We start from the raw sequence: 16,895 nt of genomic DNA, 5'->3' as shown, positions 1-16,895 counted from the left end.
AGTAGTTTGTGCTGATAACATTTAATGATTTAATGATGTTCTTGTCACACACCTTTTCCAGTTAAGTTTATAAATAATAATTTGAAAGTGAAAATGTCTCGGTAGTGGTCAACATTATTGACGTCCACCGTGTGGAAATTTCATTCAAGTATGTGTGGGTGACTGTATTGAAACCTTGTAAATATGTATATGTCTTTGTAAATAAAATAAATTTAAGAAAAAAATTAGAAAAAAAGTATTTCTCAGCTGTACATGTGTAAATGCTTCAATCCTTTGTTCTTACTGACAGCAGAATGTTTTCGAGGAAAATTATAATTTTACGCTCGTCTTTTGACCAGAGCCGCCATAATGTTTCAAGCCTGTTTCAAATTGTTTCAGCTGCAGAAGAAGAAAATTTATTTTAAAGATATTAAATAACATGAACTGACATATTTAAAATAATATCTCTCTCGAGATTTCCTATAGTGGCTGCAGTTTAACAAATCACGTTTACTTAAATCGATGTAATACCGCTAGTAAACAAATTCAATTTATCCAAATATTACTTGGAAAACATTTTCTGCTGAATATAGCTGCTTGCTTATCCAAACAGGCGTTTCCGGCTGTACAGAAAGAACAATATAACATTTATACAATTAGATTTGAAAGCGATCCTTTTGTAACTACCACTAAAATGCTTTATAATGTCTTTATGGGATCTACAAACTTAGCCGGCTTCAGTGGTATTTATGAAATCCTTTATTACAAACGAATGTTAAAAGAAAATACGATAAATAAATTGTCCTTTTATTACTGTTTGCATTTCGAATGAAACCTGTATATTGCAAAACAGCACCGTCATGTTAAAAGCAGTATAGCCTTGTGTTAGGCGAATTTCCAAGTTAGATCAGCTGCCTCATCAGTCAAAATTAAAAAACATAATTTCCTTTCAATTCGTATTAATCTGGAAGTCAGGTTTCTCTAAAATATTTCTCAAACATGAACTCAGTAAACTAACCGCATTATGAAATTTTAGTGATCTGAACGTCTGTACTGCCCTCTTCTAAATTTAGGATAACGTTTTCCCTCTCCCAGCGGATAAAATGTACTCCAACCAATACCTTTTATCCGCTGGATAAAGATATCGTCCGCTCTTTGAACAACTGCGGCCAGGTTTATACATCAGCGTGCTTCAGCATTGTACATCCTCCCTCCCCTCCCTTCCCTTCCCTTCCCTCCCCTCCCCTCCCCTCCCCTGGCCCTTCCCCCATTTCCTACTACAGGCCAACACAAGTCCTAGAGAGGAGACGCTCCAGCTATCTTCGCACAGACCCTTTCACTCCTGGTAGAGTGCCATATGGAGCATATTTTGTTTTCGTTTTTTGTTTCTCTTATGAATTATTGCGACGACTAAAACGGTCTTCTCAAGTTCTACACATCAAAGGTCTAAAATAATTAATCTCCATACATATCCATTCCTGTCGGCCTGATGTTACCCCAAAAAGGCATCTTTCGATCCATACATTTGGACTAATTCTGTCCATTTGAACTGTGGCTGGTTTTCAAGGAGCTAGACCACAAAATACATCCTTTTAGACGTAAGCTTTTAAACATGAGCCTTTCAAGGGAAATTTACTGAGGGTCAATCATGACCAATGATGAATTTACGATAGCATCAAATAGTGCATAGAACATGAGCGATGGACTCCTTGTCTCTTATTGGTATACCACATAGCTTTAGTTTTATTTAATATCATTGTTTTTGTTCGCCTTGTGAGTGATTCAAAAGGGGTCATAACACTCCTGTACTCTCACTGAATAAACCATTTACTCATGAACTTTCTTAATACACTTTTTATTTGACCTCATTCTAACTCAGAAGTTACTTTCAGCAGTAAACAAGGCTTGTTATGAAATAACTAAGCTGCATTTGCGTTACTCATCCTCTGGCATGCACTGCCTGACGGAAAGCTTGGTGCCCACTATCGGAATAGTAATCTCAGCGGTCTTCTTGCACACCAGTCCATCGCGGCAGCCACACTTGTGCAAGCTCTATGACAGAAACAACATGTAAACTTCGGTGCACCAAAATTAAAAAAGAATTTTCCACGTTGTTTAAATCTTCAGGCTCGATTTCTCTGATATGCCAAATTCTGGCTGTCGTCTCGTATTCAGACTAAAATTCGATTCGTAGCTGTAACATGAAAGGGTGGATTATGGCTTTGGCTATGCCTGGCCAAGATGGAAATGGGGAATAATTTAGAAACAGAGAATGATGTATTATTCAGTGAATGGGACAGACATACTCGGAAAAAGGGAATCCGAGTGCTCCTATCAGGAGTCGAACCTAAGACCTTCCGGTTACTAGTTCGGATGCTCTACCACTGAGCTACAGGAGACTCGTAGGAGCAAAGGCCATTAAACTAGGTTCATGGGACAAACATCCTGCATACTGCTAGGATTGGAATGTTAATGTGTGGCATATGCGTAATGGAAGAAATATGATGGAAATTTTAAGTTCGGTGAATAAATGAGAATGATGTATTATTCAGTGAATGACACAGGCATACTCGGAAAAAGGGAATCCAAGTGCTCCTAGCAGGATTTCTCTTTAAACTATCACAACTTGATCAAGCACCCTGGTCATGGAAACGATGAAACGAAGAAATGTCTTGATCCTTAGGCAACATTCCCTTTTAGATAAGAGGGACTCATGAGATGTTTAATTTTAGTACAGGCTTAATTCCAAAATGTAAGAATCCCTTCAACGTAGTCCTGTTGAAAAATTTGCCTAAACTGGAATTGTTTCTTACCGTCAAGCTGCATGTCACGTATTTAAAGAGCTTTGGAGCACAGCGTTTGTTGAAAGCACAGCAGTTATTCTTTCCGCAGTCGGTTTCATTTTTGCATCTCTAAAACAATAAAAATCAAAGAAAAACAAAGAACAAGTAATGAGAAATAAGCCGTGCACGTACAGTGGTTTTCTGTTTAATGCTCTAACCAATCAAAACGCAGACAACCAAACTAGTTCCCATAGCTTTCCCCTTGTACATCGGAAGGAACGGGAAAGCCCTCAGAACGAGGCTGACAGACAGCACAAATGAACCAATCACCTCTCGAAGCAAGTGCATGTAAATGGCATGCTCATGTGAGCACGGGAAAACGGAAAGCACGTGCGAGCTAGTCACCATTCGTTTTGGTTTTATTTCTAGTTATGTGACGGAGAAAGTGGCGCGAGTTTTATGACCAATTCGCCGAGAGCAAAGCAAATGAAAGGAGACTTTGTTCCCACGGTCTCTCCTCGTGAACAGGAGAGAATCTAGGAACAAGTTTATGTTGGGGTCACACAACAGAGCTAGCTTACGGCTCTTAAGTAATTGTGCCTCGTGAGGCATGCGATACTGACAACAGTTGTAAATTCTTAAATGAAATCACGATTAAAAAGGAAACAACAAATCAAACTATGATATCACTAATACTACAAACCATAATAGAACTAAGAGGTTGACTGAGCTGGAGGCTTAAGATTGGAGTAGAGGGTTGTTTACGAAATACTCAGCGCTGTCCTAACCACACCCCTAATCACAAGAGAAAATCCAATAATAATCACTTGGTACCGAGCAGTAAGTCAGTCAGTCAGTGGATAGGCTAATAAATTCTCCTTACTTTGAACCAGTTGGTGAACCAGCGTTTGTGCCTGGGAGAATTTTCGAGTTCATCATCGGGTTCGTCTTCGGGTTCGTCCTCCATGTCGACTGTTTCAATGTCAATATCCATGCCTTCCTCCACGCATTGCTTGATGGGAATGATTTCTCCCATTTTCTCTATCTGTTTGGTCAGTTTGCAGGTAAGTCCTGCTTGGCAAGTGCAGTCTCCTTCCTGTCAATATGAAACATAATGACGAATAAACACTTTGCCTTCCATGAATGATGGCGGAGTGAACTGAAATCAGTATCGATGAGGGTGCAAGTTTATTGTCACAGTGTGGCTTTCTGATAAGGGCACAAAGTTAAAAAACGAAACAAAAGAAAGAGAAAAAAATCAAACCGTATTACAGAAACTGAGGAACTGTTTAATCAAAACTTGATTTGAACGTTCAAACTTTTAGCTTATGGGCAAAGTCAAAAGATAGGCCACTCTGTTCGGCTTAATAACCACAAAAGGGAAGAATTGCTTTAGAATTTTTGCTCGAACTTTAGGATTTAGGTTTCAAGGGTACTTCGACATGCATAGACGATTGACAAAACAAGTAAACAGCAAAGGGGCAAGACTGATCGCTGAATATTCTCCACGATGCAAAAGTTTCGAGGTGATTGCTCTCTGCCGGCATACTGAAAAGGAATTTTAGGATATCAGGGCCCGGTTGTTCGAAAGCCGATTAACGTTAATCCTCGATTGAAAATTAACCGAGGTTTTGTTGTCGCTCGTTACAAATTTTTTTCAATGCTGATTTTAAACTTAAGGTGAAGAAAAGTTTAAGTCAAACACGAAGAGCAAATTGTCTTTTGGAACAATGCTTATTGATTAGCAATTAAACTCGAATCAAAGTTCACATTAACCCAGGATTAGCTTAATCGGGCTTTAAACAGCTGGGCCCTGGAGGTATGCTGTAATATTAAAAAGTAGGAATCAATAGTTCCCTTTCAAAAAAAAACGGGCAGATGCATTAAGAATTGAGACACAGAGCGGCCATTAATTACATCAACTTACCGGTCTGTTGCAAGCTGCAAGCTTGGGAAGATCTGAGCATCCCTGTAGGGAAGAATTTACAATGAAATCGTTATGCAGAATTATACGGGAAGAGCTTTATTCCTATTGAGAATCAAAAATGTTAATACTAGTTCGTAAGTAGCTCAAGTCGCCAATATTTTTTTCTTGTTTTGTTTTTGCAGGCCTAATAGTTCGCGGTCAACAGAAGAGTGTTTCTTGTTTTGTTTCTAGGCCTCTCCAGCATGAACTTTGTTTAATTATGGAATTAAGTTTCCGTTCCTTGTGAAATTTTATTCTGATAGGCTAAAATTTAAAATGATAGTTAAATTCACTCCATAATTTAATCTGGTTGGCAAATTTATTGTAAAGTACTCAAAAGATCAATGGTCTGCGTAAGTTGTGTTCTAGTTTGGCAATTTTTTCATTTTTATTATAATTTATTTTCAGACTCAAAAGATTAGCCAGTTTTACAATACAGTAGATCGGGACAACCGAAAAACGTATGTTGATAGCATTTAATTTGAATTTGACTCAAAACTCAATCTCAAAATCATAATGCATGTTAATATTCTCGACTCAACTCGATCAAGCTTTAAAAAACGTTTGCCCCTGGAACTGATGAAAGCCAGTCACTGATAGCAACTTTCATCTTGATCTCTTTTGGAAAACAAATTGCAACCTACTCAAAGATCAATGATTTACGCAAATTGTGTTCAATGAAGCTTACGTTAGAATTTTTCATCTCACCAATTAAATTGAGAAGTCAAAAACATCAGTAAAAGATCAAAGGATAATTAAAATAAAGGGATTATAAAATTAATCATCCTCCTAATGACTCACCAAAGCAAGAGTAAGGCAGACACTTAAGATTATGAAGATCTTCATGGCTTCAACTTGATGCAATGAAACGGTTTACAACGTTGTAAGAAGAGTGATGACTCAACTGCATCTACCAGCCTTTATATTGTCTGCACTAAAATTATAATTTAATATGTTCAGTCCGGCACTTTTCAGATAATCTTTGTTCAACTGTTGCCGCACTTTATTAAAAAGTTTGTGAAATTGTCGATTAATTATCTCGGTTTTCGCATGATATCGTGAATTGCAACGACAGTGAATTGTGTAATCAGCTTCAGTAACTCTGCTTGAAGAGATTGAACTATCCCTTATTCAGTATCCTTATAATGTGAAGAACCGAACAGTTACCCTTATGCCTTAACGCACTGCTTTTTTAAATCCATTATTACACTACCATACAGGTTATATTCCTTATTGCCAAAAAGGGGAGCACTGCATAATGCAATTCTAGGGATATGATTGGTTTAGCGGCCATGGTATATGAACCATGCCCGAGAAATGGCGACCATTAAATTGTTTTCTAATTGTTCTTGTAAAGCGAAATCGGCAAGATCTTGATAGCCTCGTTGGCTATCTATAATCTAATATCTAACGCGCGTGAATTGTTAATTGTAAAACGAGTCAACTTCAGCAAAAGAAATGAAAGAAAACATAACGAATTCAGATGCCAGATTGCCTTGTTCGTACACAAAATAAAAACGCTCAAAAATCGCCCCCTAAGCCTTAGAACTAAATTGATAAATTTTGTTATTCCTAATTCCCAAGATCATTTCTGGTGCAACTCCGTATCCTTAAATTATTTTGCTTGTTATCCCTTCCCCTAAACACAGAACCTCAAAAAGATAAAATATCCATTTTTGATTAAAACTCTGTTTGCTTAAAGGTTTGCCCAGCCTACTAATCTACAAAACAAGAGCGCAATTGGCTTTGTTTTCACATGAAAACGAGAATTACAGACATTTTTGCATCGACCTGGGAATATTGAAAATGAAGTGTTCTTCATTTGATGTTTGCTTATATTTGCTACACCTCAATGTTACATGATTGATAGACAAAAGGATCATATATACATGCATCGAATTATCCTTTGTGTGTTTTTCGCATGAAATCGAAAACAGCAAAAGTCATATCCTGATTAAGTTTACCTGGCTTTGAGTCGGTATTAACTTCAATTTCGGCTGGACTAGCGTTCCAGTGCAAACAGAGACATATGGACCGAACGCGTCTTTCGCACGGGATTGAACCTTATGTCCGAGGGGGGAGGGGAGGGAGAGAATGGTGGACAATTTAATATTGAACATAAACGACGTGTTGTACTGTATTTTTGTCCTTGTTTCCCTATCTGGGCGCACATGCAACAGAAAAAGGTCTTATTCGAGGTTTTAGGGAGAATGTTGACACACGATAGAAAATTTTACTGAAATTTGCTTCATCGCAACAACAGTTGTAAGTCTGGCCCTCCTAGATTAGCTCTCGCTAACTGCGGACCAGTCTCTCTGTTTTGCTAAATTTTGAATTTTTGCATAAACTTAAACTTAACTTAAGTAATAAACTTGTATGTAGTGGAAAGAAGACGAAGTTTTTGGAGTTGACACCTGATGATTAGGTTGTAAAATTTTTGCTGAATGTGCTCACTGATTTGCTGAGAAATCTGATAATCCTTCAGCTGCTATTGTTAAATTTTAGCGGAATCAATTCACTAACCAAAGCTGTCAAATAGTCGTAAAATAACGCTTGTTAATAAAGCTCTCGTCGGTAAAATCGCCGGTTAGTGTTGTCTTTGAATTTTATGTTAAACATTTTTTAATAACATCTACAAATTTAAGGTGGCCCTTTTCACACATAAAATTATTAACAATACTACTAATATTCCTAACATTTTCAAAGGAACCCTAACTCTTGCCTCTGAAGTTCATAGCTATAACACCAGATTTGTATCAAACCTTAATTTCATCGGCCGAGGATTATGAATAACTACGGAGCTGCCACTTTAGCATTTGCTGGGTCAAAAATTTGGGAAAAAATTCCCACTAAATTAAAAAAGCTCTCATATAATAGCTTCTACAAGCAGTGCAAATTGCACCTTTTAAATGCCCAATGAATATTGGGTATTTAAAAGGTATTGCCCTCACTATTAATTATCATTCCTATTGTTTTTTATGTAAAAATTGTAGTATGTTTCTATTCTTGCACTTTTATTATTCTTTAATTTTTTGCTGTTTAGTTGCACGTTATACGCCAGTTAGTTGCACCTGGCAGTGACCAACTCGAAAGCCTAAGCTCCTTTGGTCACTGCGCACATTTTACTTTTCACATTTATGTAATTTAATGCTATCTTTATATTACTTTTCTTATATATTGTAATTTCCTTTTGTTGTGAGCCATTGAAATAGTGCACAATAATAAAAACCTTAAAAAAAAAACGTTAATAAACTTGAAACTTGAACTAAACTAGAACTTTTGGGGGTGATGGGACAAACATAGGAAACAAACAGAGGATGGTTTTTTTTTGTGAAAGACCGATGACAAAAAAAACTGCTGTGAAATATATGAAAACAGAGTATAAAAAGGTGATTGATGTAAACTGATGTTTAACTGGTTAAACATTTTTACTTGCAGGTTTGAGGGAAACGGCTGGTAAAAGAAAATGAGATATACAGCGCGTTTATTTTGTCTTTTTAAAACCTTCCCCGCGCAAAATATTTCTTTTTAATTCCCATTGCCCGACCGACCCAATGTTTTTCAAAAAGTAAAAAACAAAATTTAGTTTAATTTCTTGTTTCATTTCCTATTCCCTAATTTTTGTCGAATCTTTTTCCAAGTTCCAAGCTCTGATATCGACAATATTAATCAGAGCGTTGGCGTCTTGACATAAAAAACGCAGAAAAAAGTCATAAAGAGAACAGTGGGCCTTCAGAGGAAGGCGTGATAGAGATCAACAATAAGTACATAGACGAGAATAGTGCAAAACAATTCTGGCCTTTCAGGATAACACCAAACTACTCAATTTTACTGGGAAACTAAAAACAGCGAGCACCAAATGAAGGATAATAACACTTGTGGTCACGTGGCCATTTCTGTCGTTAGCCGTTTACCGTTTGCCGTAAACTATTCTAAATCTCTCAAATGAGGAACTGGAGAGAGCAACTAAGGAACAACAACTTCCTTTTTCATCAATGCCACCTTAATGGCCAAATTTTGTCTAAGACGATTTTTACTATAAATTCTAATGATTTTCGCTACAGACGGCTAAGATACAAATGTATACCAACTTGAAAAACGAAGGGCCGAGTTCATTTCAGTTCATTGTAAAAACTATGTTTTGGATAAAATGAGTAAGAATTTATTGTCTCCTTTGTTTGTTGAAAGTTCACTTGATTTCATCTCATTGCTGATCAAGAAACAATGCATGTATGAGATTTGACAATTTGACAATTTCTTAAAGAGGCAGTGTCGTCATTTCTTATTGTCACTTTTGAATAGCGAAATAATATAGAGGTATGGATGTCAACGTTAAAATAATGTTTCACATTTTGTTAACAATAACCCTACTAGTGCACAGGCACTAGTATAATTTATCCTTGGGAAACGGATGAAAACCGTTTAAACGGGCCCATAGTGTGGAAAGGCCGTGTTTTCAAAGCGGTAACAATTATCAAAAACGATTGAGTGGATGTTTCATATAACAAGGAATTTTGCTAGCTACTTCTGAATACATGTCAATTCTGCCGCTGGTTAGAAATTATCTTTCTTAAAAAGCTACCTTATGCATTCGGCCTCATCGTAATCTTGTCTGATTAGTGATCACTAACTGAACTGACAGAGAAGTCGACTCTCCAATCATTTGAATTTCTTACCGATGCTAAATTTGTTATCTGTCTTGACTTACAACGTCCCGTTGTGAACATATAGATCTTCCGATTTCGAAAAACAGAATTTTGAGTGTCAATTAATTAATTAATTAATATGTGCAGATTAGAAACTGCATTGCTTCTGCATGTTTCAAACACCTCTCGACGAAAAGTGATTTGAAAATTTTGGAAAAATTCAAACAAAATAGCTATCAGTATTTATTCAGTGTTCGATTCACTTTTATCCAAGTAGAACATGACGTTTTCATGCTAGTGATAAAAATTTGTTTTATTTGACAAAAATTAATTCCTGAACGGTAATTGAATCGGGAGAAACCGTTTATCGAAAACTATCTTTCTTCAGAAGGAATCAATTCGGCTTCACCCTCGAGAATAATGACTTGGTAATTTGTAGTCCGACAAAACATCTAATTTCAGCAAATTGGTTCTTAGATTCATTGAAAAAGGTAGTTGGAAAATAATTAACCAGTCGATCCTTAACATATATTACCTTTTCTCGAAGAAAAGATACTTCAAGTTGACAATAAGAACAATTCTTGTCAAATACATATAAAAAGTACTTTATTCTTAACGTTCTCTCTCTCACGCTATGTTGAGATTGGGCACCGACAGTCTCGTCCTGTTGATGAATGTTCTGAAGAGGAAAGGGGAGGGTTTGGGTAGGGAAAATCAAACGCAGGACGAAACTTGATGGCTGGTGAAAGAGAGAACGTCAGGGCAAGGGATACCGTGTGCTGCATTTTATACTACAACACTTCGCTTGATCGACAGAATGGCATTGTTCACTTTGTCTCATCTCCTTTTATACGTGAGAGGTGAGACCGCTGAGAATAGTACTTTATTCTCAACGTTCTCTCTCTCACGCTATGTTGAGATTGGGCACCGACAGTCTCTAAGTTACAGAGTGTCCTAAAGTCCCAAACCACTGGGCCATAAGGAAATCCCGTTCTCAGAATCCCAAACTCAAGGTGCCCCATCCTAAAAATTCGTAAAGTGTTTTAAACGAGATGTAACAAGGTTAAGAATTAAACGTGCGGAAAAGCGGATATAAAGTTTTTTAGACGGTTAAGCTCCATGTAGTCCTCTGTTAGGGCGGCTGTCGCGGAAGAGTCCGCGGATAGCAAATGAGAGGGACTATCCAAACGAAGCACCTCCGCTAGTTTCATGTAGTAGAGAGCAGTTTCTTTGTTATTCCATCCTACATGAGACATTATGTCCGCCAACTGGGAGCCAGATAACGCTAACGTTATGCCTGAGCCCGAACGGAAGCTGTGTAGCGTTTCTCCCTCATCGATCTTAGCTTCTTTCAAATACAGCTTTAAACGAGCTTCTGCTCAAGAACTTGAAAATGGTTTGTTCACAATATGACCTTGGGGATTAGTTGGTCGAAACAAGTAACCATTTGTCACAGAAACGCGTAACTCGGAAGCCACGGCTACATATGTCTCAATAGCTTTAACTGGACACAACTCAGGGTTAGGGTGTCTCCGAATCCCGAAGACGTTAGAGACGCCATCCCTCAGGGTTTTTCCCCATACGTGGTTGAACAACAGCCCATTGTCCTGGGGGAAACGCAGGATCTCTTCTGTTTTCACCATGCCAAGATCTGAACCACGATCACCGCTAAAGAATAACGTTTTGAAAAACGCTTGGTCCCGCGTCAATACAAACAGACCAGAAGGACTAACCGAGCGCTCCGCAATTTTCCGATTTAAAAAACGGGCCAGAAGCAACAATTTGGACAAAAATAGGGGAACTGCTTGCTTTGGCGTGATGCGGGCTCGTAATTGTTCCTCAGTTGACGCCTTAAGATATTTTTGCACTTCGAGTGAAGCGGCGGGGTTACCCAGACCTAGCAGGGAGTTCCACTCTCCACAGCGCCCGGTTTCCTTAAAAATGACTCGCAGTTTTCCAATATAGGAGTCGATTGTCTTGAATGCCAGGCGTTTAGGACATTTACACTTAGCTGCGTTTTGAAGGTGGGAATCGGGACACCCATTACTATGTACTATGGTTTTGCCATGTCGGTCTTTCCAGACCAAGAACCGAGAGATGTCAGTGGGGCTTGCCGAAAGGATGGTTTTACTATTCGGAAGGGACGCCAAGAAAGTTTCAAACTCCGTACGAAGTGAGCACTTCTGTTTTGAGTATGACGATTGAAGGGAGGCATTATTTAGGAGTTCCAAACGGTTATCTATCGCTTGAAGGTCAACTGAGAGTTTAGGGCTCGGGACACTTGGGGAGACTGTTTTCCTCCTGTAGCCGCACATTTGGCAGAAAAAGAACAGCTTGTCGTTGGGGTGGCTGCACGAAGGACATGACACGGCTGGTACAAACGCTCGAACGGCTGGAGGTAAGTCCTAAAGGATATGAAAGTAAAACAAACAGTTCCTTCTTTATCCTTTAGATTTGTTTTGACATAAATGTATAAATGAAGCTATAAAACAACTGTCAACAGATGTATACTGGAAAACAATGATTTATTGACAACATTGATTTCACTGAAGTAATGGATGGAGCTAAATTAATGGGAGAATTGGCAAATTTAAAGATAGCTAAGTGTTCTTTGTTTGGCTCGTGCGCTAACCAAGAGCTACTACTTGCTTATCCGATGCGGAACACCCAGAGATCCCATGGGATAGGCCAATTGTTTGAAAACCCGTGTTTAGAGGGAGTGAGGAGCGCTCCAACGGTTCCGGCAACGGCCAGCAGGTATCGGGAAGAACATGTAGACGTTAACAAGGGCCACCAAAAATGCCTTGGGCATACGTCTGGTACTACGATAGTGTAGGATAATTGCAGGCTTCTCATATACTTGATAACATGAGGTATTAGGCAGATCGGGGGAAAGGCGTATGGGTTCTTGAATACAAACGGATCGTACAGATCGGGCGATTGCGCGAACACGTTCACTCCCAGGGATCCCGGCAGAGGGTTTTCAGAGAAGAAAGGTAACTTGGCACCTGACAAGTCGGATTGGGCGTTTGAAGGGCGTGCCATTAGATCGACAGAGTGCCCATTTTCGCCGCCATACCACTCTTGTACTACTGTCCATAGGGATGGGCACAATTTGGCATCCTGTAGGCTAAGGCGTCGCGAGGGGAAGTCGGCTTGGTTCTGAGAACTAGGCACAAAAGTAAGGTGCAAATCGATGTTGAGTTTCGTCATTGTGTTGAATAATTTCTTCAAGGCGCTAGAAAGCGATTGAGAACGAGAGCCCTGTCGATTCCATGAACGGACTAGAGCCATGCTGTCGACGAAGGCGTCGACCCACGAGTTTTTGATGGTATCAGCGAATGATTCAAGGACATTATTGAGCGCTAAGGTCTCCTTAGCGGCGATATCGGCTTGTATTGTTGAGGCGTCCCAGTAATCATAAACGTTCGCCTCAATGGCACCCGGACTCAGTGCACCTCCCCAAGCGAAGCGAGATGAGTCGGAGAACAGCCTGACATGTGTGTGTTTCTCAGACCGCCAGGGAAGAAAACCGTCCCAGGTCTCAAGGAATAGCCAGTGCTCAATTTCATTCTTTAGAGCGGCAGACATCTTTACAGGTCGAGCAGAACGCGTGGCGCGAGACACAGCTAGGATTATTTCATTAACATAAAGCCTTGCGCCCGGAACTGCCAAGCTCATGGACACGCATTTACCGCTGAGCCTTTGCAAGGTTAGTAGGTCCAGGTTATCGCGAGCCAACGTTTCTTTGATGAGACGAAGAAGCTTTTCTTTTTTATGGGGTAACAAGGTAAACGCCTGTAGTTCAGAATCGATACCGAAACCAAGGTATGGCACCTGTTTTTTCGGGGTAAGGTGAGACTTCGCCAGACCGATAAAGTAGCCGAGGGAAATTAAGATGTAGCACGTGAGAAAAATACCCGCGACGGCCAGAGCAAAATTCACTTCATCCCTTGAGGCGAGGGCTTGATAGGCGGCTGGTAAAATGCCACCTGGAAATGACAGTTGGCCATTATGGCGGTCGTCAATGTACAACGAAGAGGGAATGTTCCATGAACGAAGTCTGTGTGACGCAACTAGACCAGTCGTATGATATATATAGGCCGAGGATTTCCAGCCAAAAGGAATACATTCACTCACAAAATACCAACCTCCCCACTGGAAGCCAAAGTAAGTTCGACTGCTGGGGTGAAGTTTGATGTGGTCATATCCTGACTTGTCGTCGCACACTGTTTGGTAAAATCCTTTATTGACATACTTAGGCAAGTGTTGGACGCTATCCAAGGCAAACGGACGGTCTTCGATCCACAGATTAAGAAATCTATCGTCGTTGCAGAGACGCGGCTTGCTAGGCTCGACAGTGAGGGGCATAATAAGGTGGGGTGGGGTGCATTCTCCGACTTTGCCCCACAAAGAAATAGCACCGGAACGCAAACGGTCCAGGAGCGTATCAGAAATAAACGAGGCAAAAGGTTTGCACGACAGGTGGTTGGGGAAAACGCAAGGCGGTGGACTACCACACTCGTAATTCCTTCCCTTGTAACTACCCTTAAACGGTCTAAAGAACTTCGTTACGTCTACACCGTTAGTAATCCAATCACGGACTTCAGAGAAGCGCTCATCGTTCATATCATTTAATAAAGCATTCCATTGTGGTGCATGGCGATGGAGTTCCCCTGCTAGGAAGTGATCTGGATCGCGGAAAACAAGGCGAGACATATCCGCTAATGAATTTCCCTGTAACACGAGGGCGATATCCTCATCAGAGATGTGGGAATTGTTTGCCATCCCTTGGGCCTCATCAACAACAGAACCATCGATGCTTATCCACTGTAACTTATTCATACCAACTGTGTTAGGCTTGAAACCGGGATGCTTTTCCCAATCGTGAAAGCAAGGGTCTGACAGCTAAAAGGAAAATAAAAAAGAACTTGGAAATAAATTAGGGCCCAAGGAATGGCAAACTCAGCCCCGGTAATCCGAGAGGGAAAGTGAGCTTCCCTTTGAGAATGCCACCCGAGGGGGGAAGGGTGCGATCGAAAAGAGATAATTGGTTCCCACATCTATGAACAGCGTAGCGAGTCGTAAAATATGTAAGTAATAATATGTTAATAAAACCCTGGGGGGGGTGGGTATAATGTATATGAATAAACAAACATTGTGATGCAATAGTGTTCATTTGACTTTAATAGTACTAAAACGCATACAAAATGAGGATCGGGCAGATTCTGCTACTGAGATGTCGGTCGAGGCTGGTTGTGACCTGGACCGCCTGAAGAAAAATAGCGGGTCGTCGGAGACCGCTTAAAACATTGCGTAGACTTGTGTCCGGGCGTACCACATCTGTAGCAGGTCACTCGAGGGTGTGACGAGAACCTCTGACTGCCTCTGGCCTGAGGACGCGAGTAAGGCGAGGGACGTCTAAACGACTTGTCGACCTTGGAGATTGTGTCAAAGATTCTTGTAAATTCCTTGTCCGCGAGAAGAGCCAAAAAGTAAGCTTTAAACTGCTCTTTCGGCACGTGTATTTTCTCTCTTAGGGTGGCCGCTATGATGTCAAAGCTGGCGGCCTTATCATCACCAGTTGTCTTCGCTACGGAGACGAGCTCCTCCGCGAGGCGCAAGGCCTCGTATTTGTCGAAGTCCTCCAGGCGGCGACTACCATAATGGGTAATGCGATTCTTTAAAGCCTGAATGGAGGTCCCTTGGGCATTTTCCAAAAATTTAATTCTTTCTTGCAAAGCCTGAATGAGAAAATGAAATAGACAGATGTATTGCGAAGTGTAATTTCATACCGCTTAGCGGCGATACAAAACATTCGTAAATGAGTACAAGCATTGTGATAAGACCCGGTAAAGCGGCAGGGAATCTTTTGTTCCGACAAAGTCGGAGTGCAAATAAAACAATTAACAGAACAATACGAAAATAAACAATTCAAGTAGAACAATGTGGCAAACAAGCACTCAGAAATGGCAAATTAAGACAATTAAAAAATGAAGAGTGAGAATAATCGACAAAGATCGCACAAAGATAATAACTAGTTCTCTGCTGAAGTATGTTTTGAGGTCAACAAAATTGAAAAGCTTTTGAAGCTAACCGAGAATTAGAATGTACACATAATCGGCAAAAATAGCGTATATAAATAAAATTCAGAAAGTGGTAAGTCGACTTCAAGTAGCCCGCAAAACTACAAAACTATACGTGTTGAAGCAGGGCAAAAAATTAATTAGAAAGTCAATCTAAAGCCGCCCGCAAAGCTAAAAGCTACTCGTTTTGAAGCAGGGCGCAACATGAATTGTAAACACATTATCAGCAGGGCGTAACAATAATTACGAAGTCAATTTCAAATTGCCCGCAAAGCTAAAAGCTACATGTTATCAGCAGGGCGTAACAATAATTACGAAGTCAATTTCAAACTGCCCGCAAAGCTAAAAAACTACACGTTTGAAGCAGGGCGTAACAATAATTACGAAGTCAATTTCAAATTGCCCGCAAAGCTAAAAAGCTACACGTTTGAAGCAGGGCGTAACAATAATTACGAAGTCAATTTCAAATTGCCCGCAAAGCTAAAAAGCTACACGTTTGAAGCAAGGCGTAACAATAAATACGAAGTCAATTTAAAATTGCCCGCAAAGCTAAAAAGCTACACGTTTGAAGCAGGGCGCAACAATAATTACGAAGTCAGTTTCAAACGGCCCGCAAAGCTAAAAAGTTACACGTTTGAAGCAGGGCGGAACATGAATTGTAAACAGAGTTAAAACTGCCCGCAAAGCAACCAAGTACACGTTATCAGCAGGGCACAACATAATTGCGAAGTGAATTTTAAATTGCCCGCCAAGCCAGGGCGCAACATGAATTGTAAACATGCCCGCAAAGCAACGAAGGTCGCACGTTCAGAAGCAGGGCGTAAAATAAACTGGGGGGTAAAGAGAAAATTGCCCGCAGAGCTACAAAGCTACACGTTTAAAGCAGGGCATGACTTGAGCTGAAAACAGACTTAAAGCTGCCACGGGAATACGAAGTGCAAGAACACGTGTACGATACTGGAGTAAAACAAAAATTGAACAAACCTCCAAAGTGACTTGTTCTCCAGCGGCGTTTTGAGGAGGTTCTTCTGCGTTTGGTGGAGGCGGAGGCGGTGGTGGTGGTTGAACAACCGCGGCCGCTTGAGCTGCTGGAAGGTTTTCCTGTGCCGGGACTTGTACAGCAGGGTCCGCCATTTTGAACTATGCTCTTTCGCTTGATCGACAGAATGGCATTGTTCACTTTGTCTCATCTCCTTTTATACGTGAGAGGTGAGACCGCTGAGAATAGTCTAGATATAATGTCGTTTCAAATTTAGTATTGTTTTATAACAGCGTCCATCTAAATTGGCCGTCGATAAAACCCGGAACATGGAACATTCCGGAACATCCCGGAACATTCCGGAACACGAAAAACAATTAAGATACAAAAAAAATAATAATAATAAATTAAACAAAAATAAAGGAAAAAAATTAAAAAAAAGTGTGTATATTTATA

At 40.1% G+C, this 16,895-nt stretch overlaps 2 protein-coding genes across 2 annotated transcripts; both read right to left on the bottom strand.

The window, feature by feature from the left end:
• Positions 1–1,818: 1,818 nt before the first annotated feature.
• LOC146457385 (uncharacterized) lies at positions 1,819–5,635 on the bottom strand. The gene is made up of 5 exons (XM_085091993.1): positions 5,530–5,635; positions 4,690–4,731; positions 3,646–3,858; positions 2,793–2,891; positions 1,819–2,031 (listed from the first exon to the last, which is right to left on the bottom strand). The coding sequence occupies exons 1-5, from the start codon at positions 5,572–5,574 to the stop codon at positions 1,915–1,917; spliced, it is 516 nt and encodes a 171-aa protein (XP_084948119.1). The 5' UTR covers positions 5,575–5,635; the 3' UTR covers positions 1,819–1,914.
• An 8,908-nt stretch (positions 5,636–14,543) lies between these two features.
• LOC146457384 (uncharacterized) lies at positions 14,544–16,688 on the bottom strand. The gene is made up of 2 exons (XM_085092143.1): positions 16,445–16,688; positions 14,544–15,118 (listed from the first exon to the last, which is right to left on the bottom strand). The coding sequence occupies exons 1-2, from the start codon at positions 16,592–16,594 to the stop codon at positions 14,606–14,608; spliced, it is 663 nt and encodes a 220-aa protein (XP_084948269.1). The 5' UTR covers positions 16,595–16,688; the 3' UTR covers positions 14,544–14,605.
• Between the last annotated feature and the right edge of the window lie 207 nt (positions 16,689–16,895).

This window comes from Pavona decussata, unplaced genomic scaffold, assembly GCF_977016875.1.
Source record: "Pavona decussata unplaced genomic scaffold, jaPavDecu1.1 SCAFFOLD_244, whole genome shotgun sequence".
NCBI lineage: Eukaryota > Metazoa > Cnidaria > Anthozoa > Scleractinia > Agariciidae > Pavona > Pavona decussata.
Note: the sequence above shows the minus strand (reverse complement) of the source record. Positions and strands in the feature narration are given on the sequence as shown.

What these genes read in the sequence shown, in the direction of transcription:
- LOC146457385 (XM_085091993.1), bottom strand. Translation starts at nt 5,574, where the DNA reads ATGAAGATCTTCATAATCTTAAGTGTCTGCCTTACTCTTGCTTTG. An exon ending in TTGCAGCTTGCAACAGACCG is followed by an intron (nt 3,859 to 4,689) that starts GTAAGTTGATGT and finishes TCATATTGACAG; the next exon opens with GAAGGAGACTGCACTTGCCA. An exon ending in ACGTGACATGCAGCTTGACG is followed by an intron (nt 2,032 to 2,792) that starts GTAAGAAACAAT and finishes TTTCTGTCATAG; the next exon opens with AGCTTGCACAAGTGTGGCTG.
- LOC146457384 (XM_085092143.1), bottom strand. Translation starts at nt 16,594, where the DNA reads ATGGCGGACCCTGCTGTACAAGTCCCGGCACAGGAAAACCTTCCAGCA. An exon ending in GAGAACAAGTCACTTTGGAG is followed by an intron (nt 15,119 to 16,444) that starts GTTTGTTCAATT and finishes TTTCTCATTCAG; the next exon opens with GCTTTGCAAGAAAGAATTAA.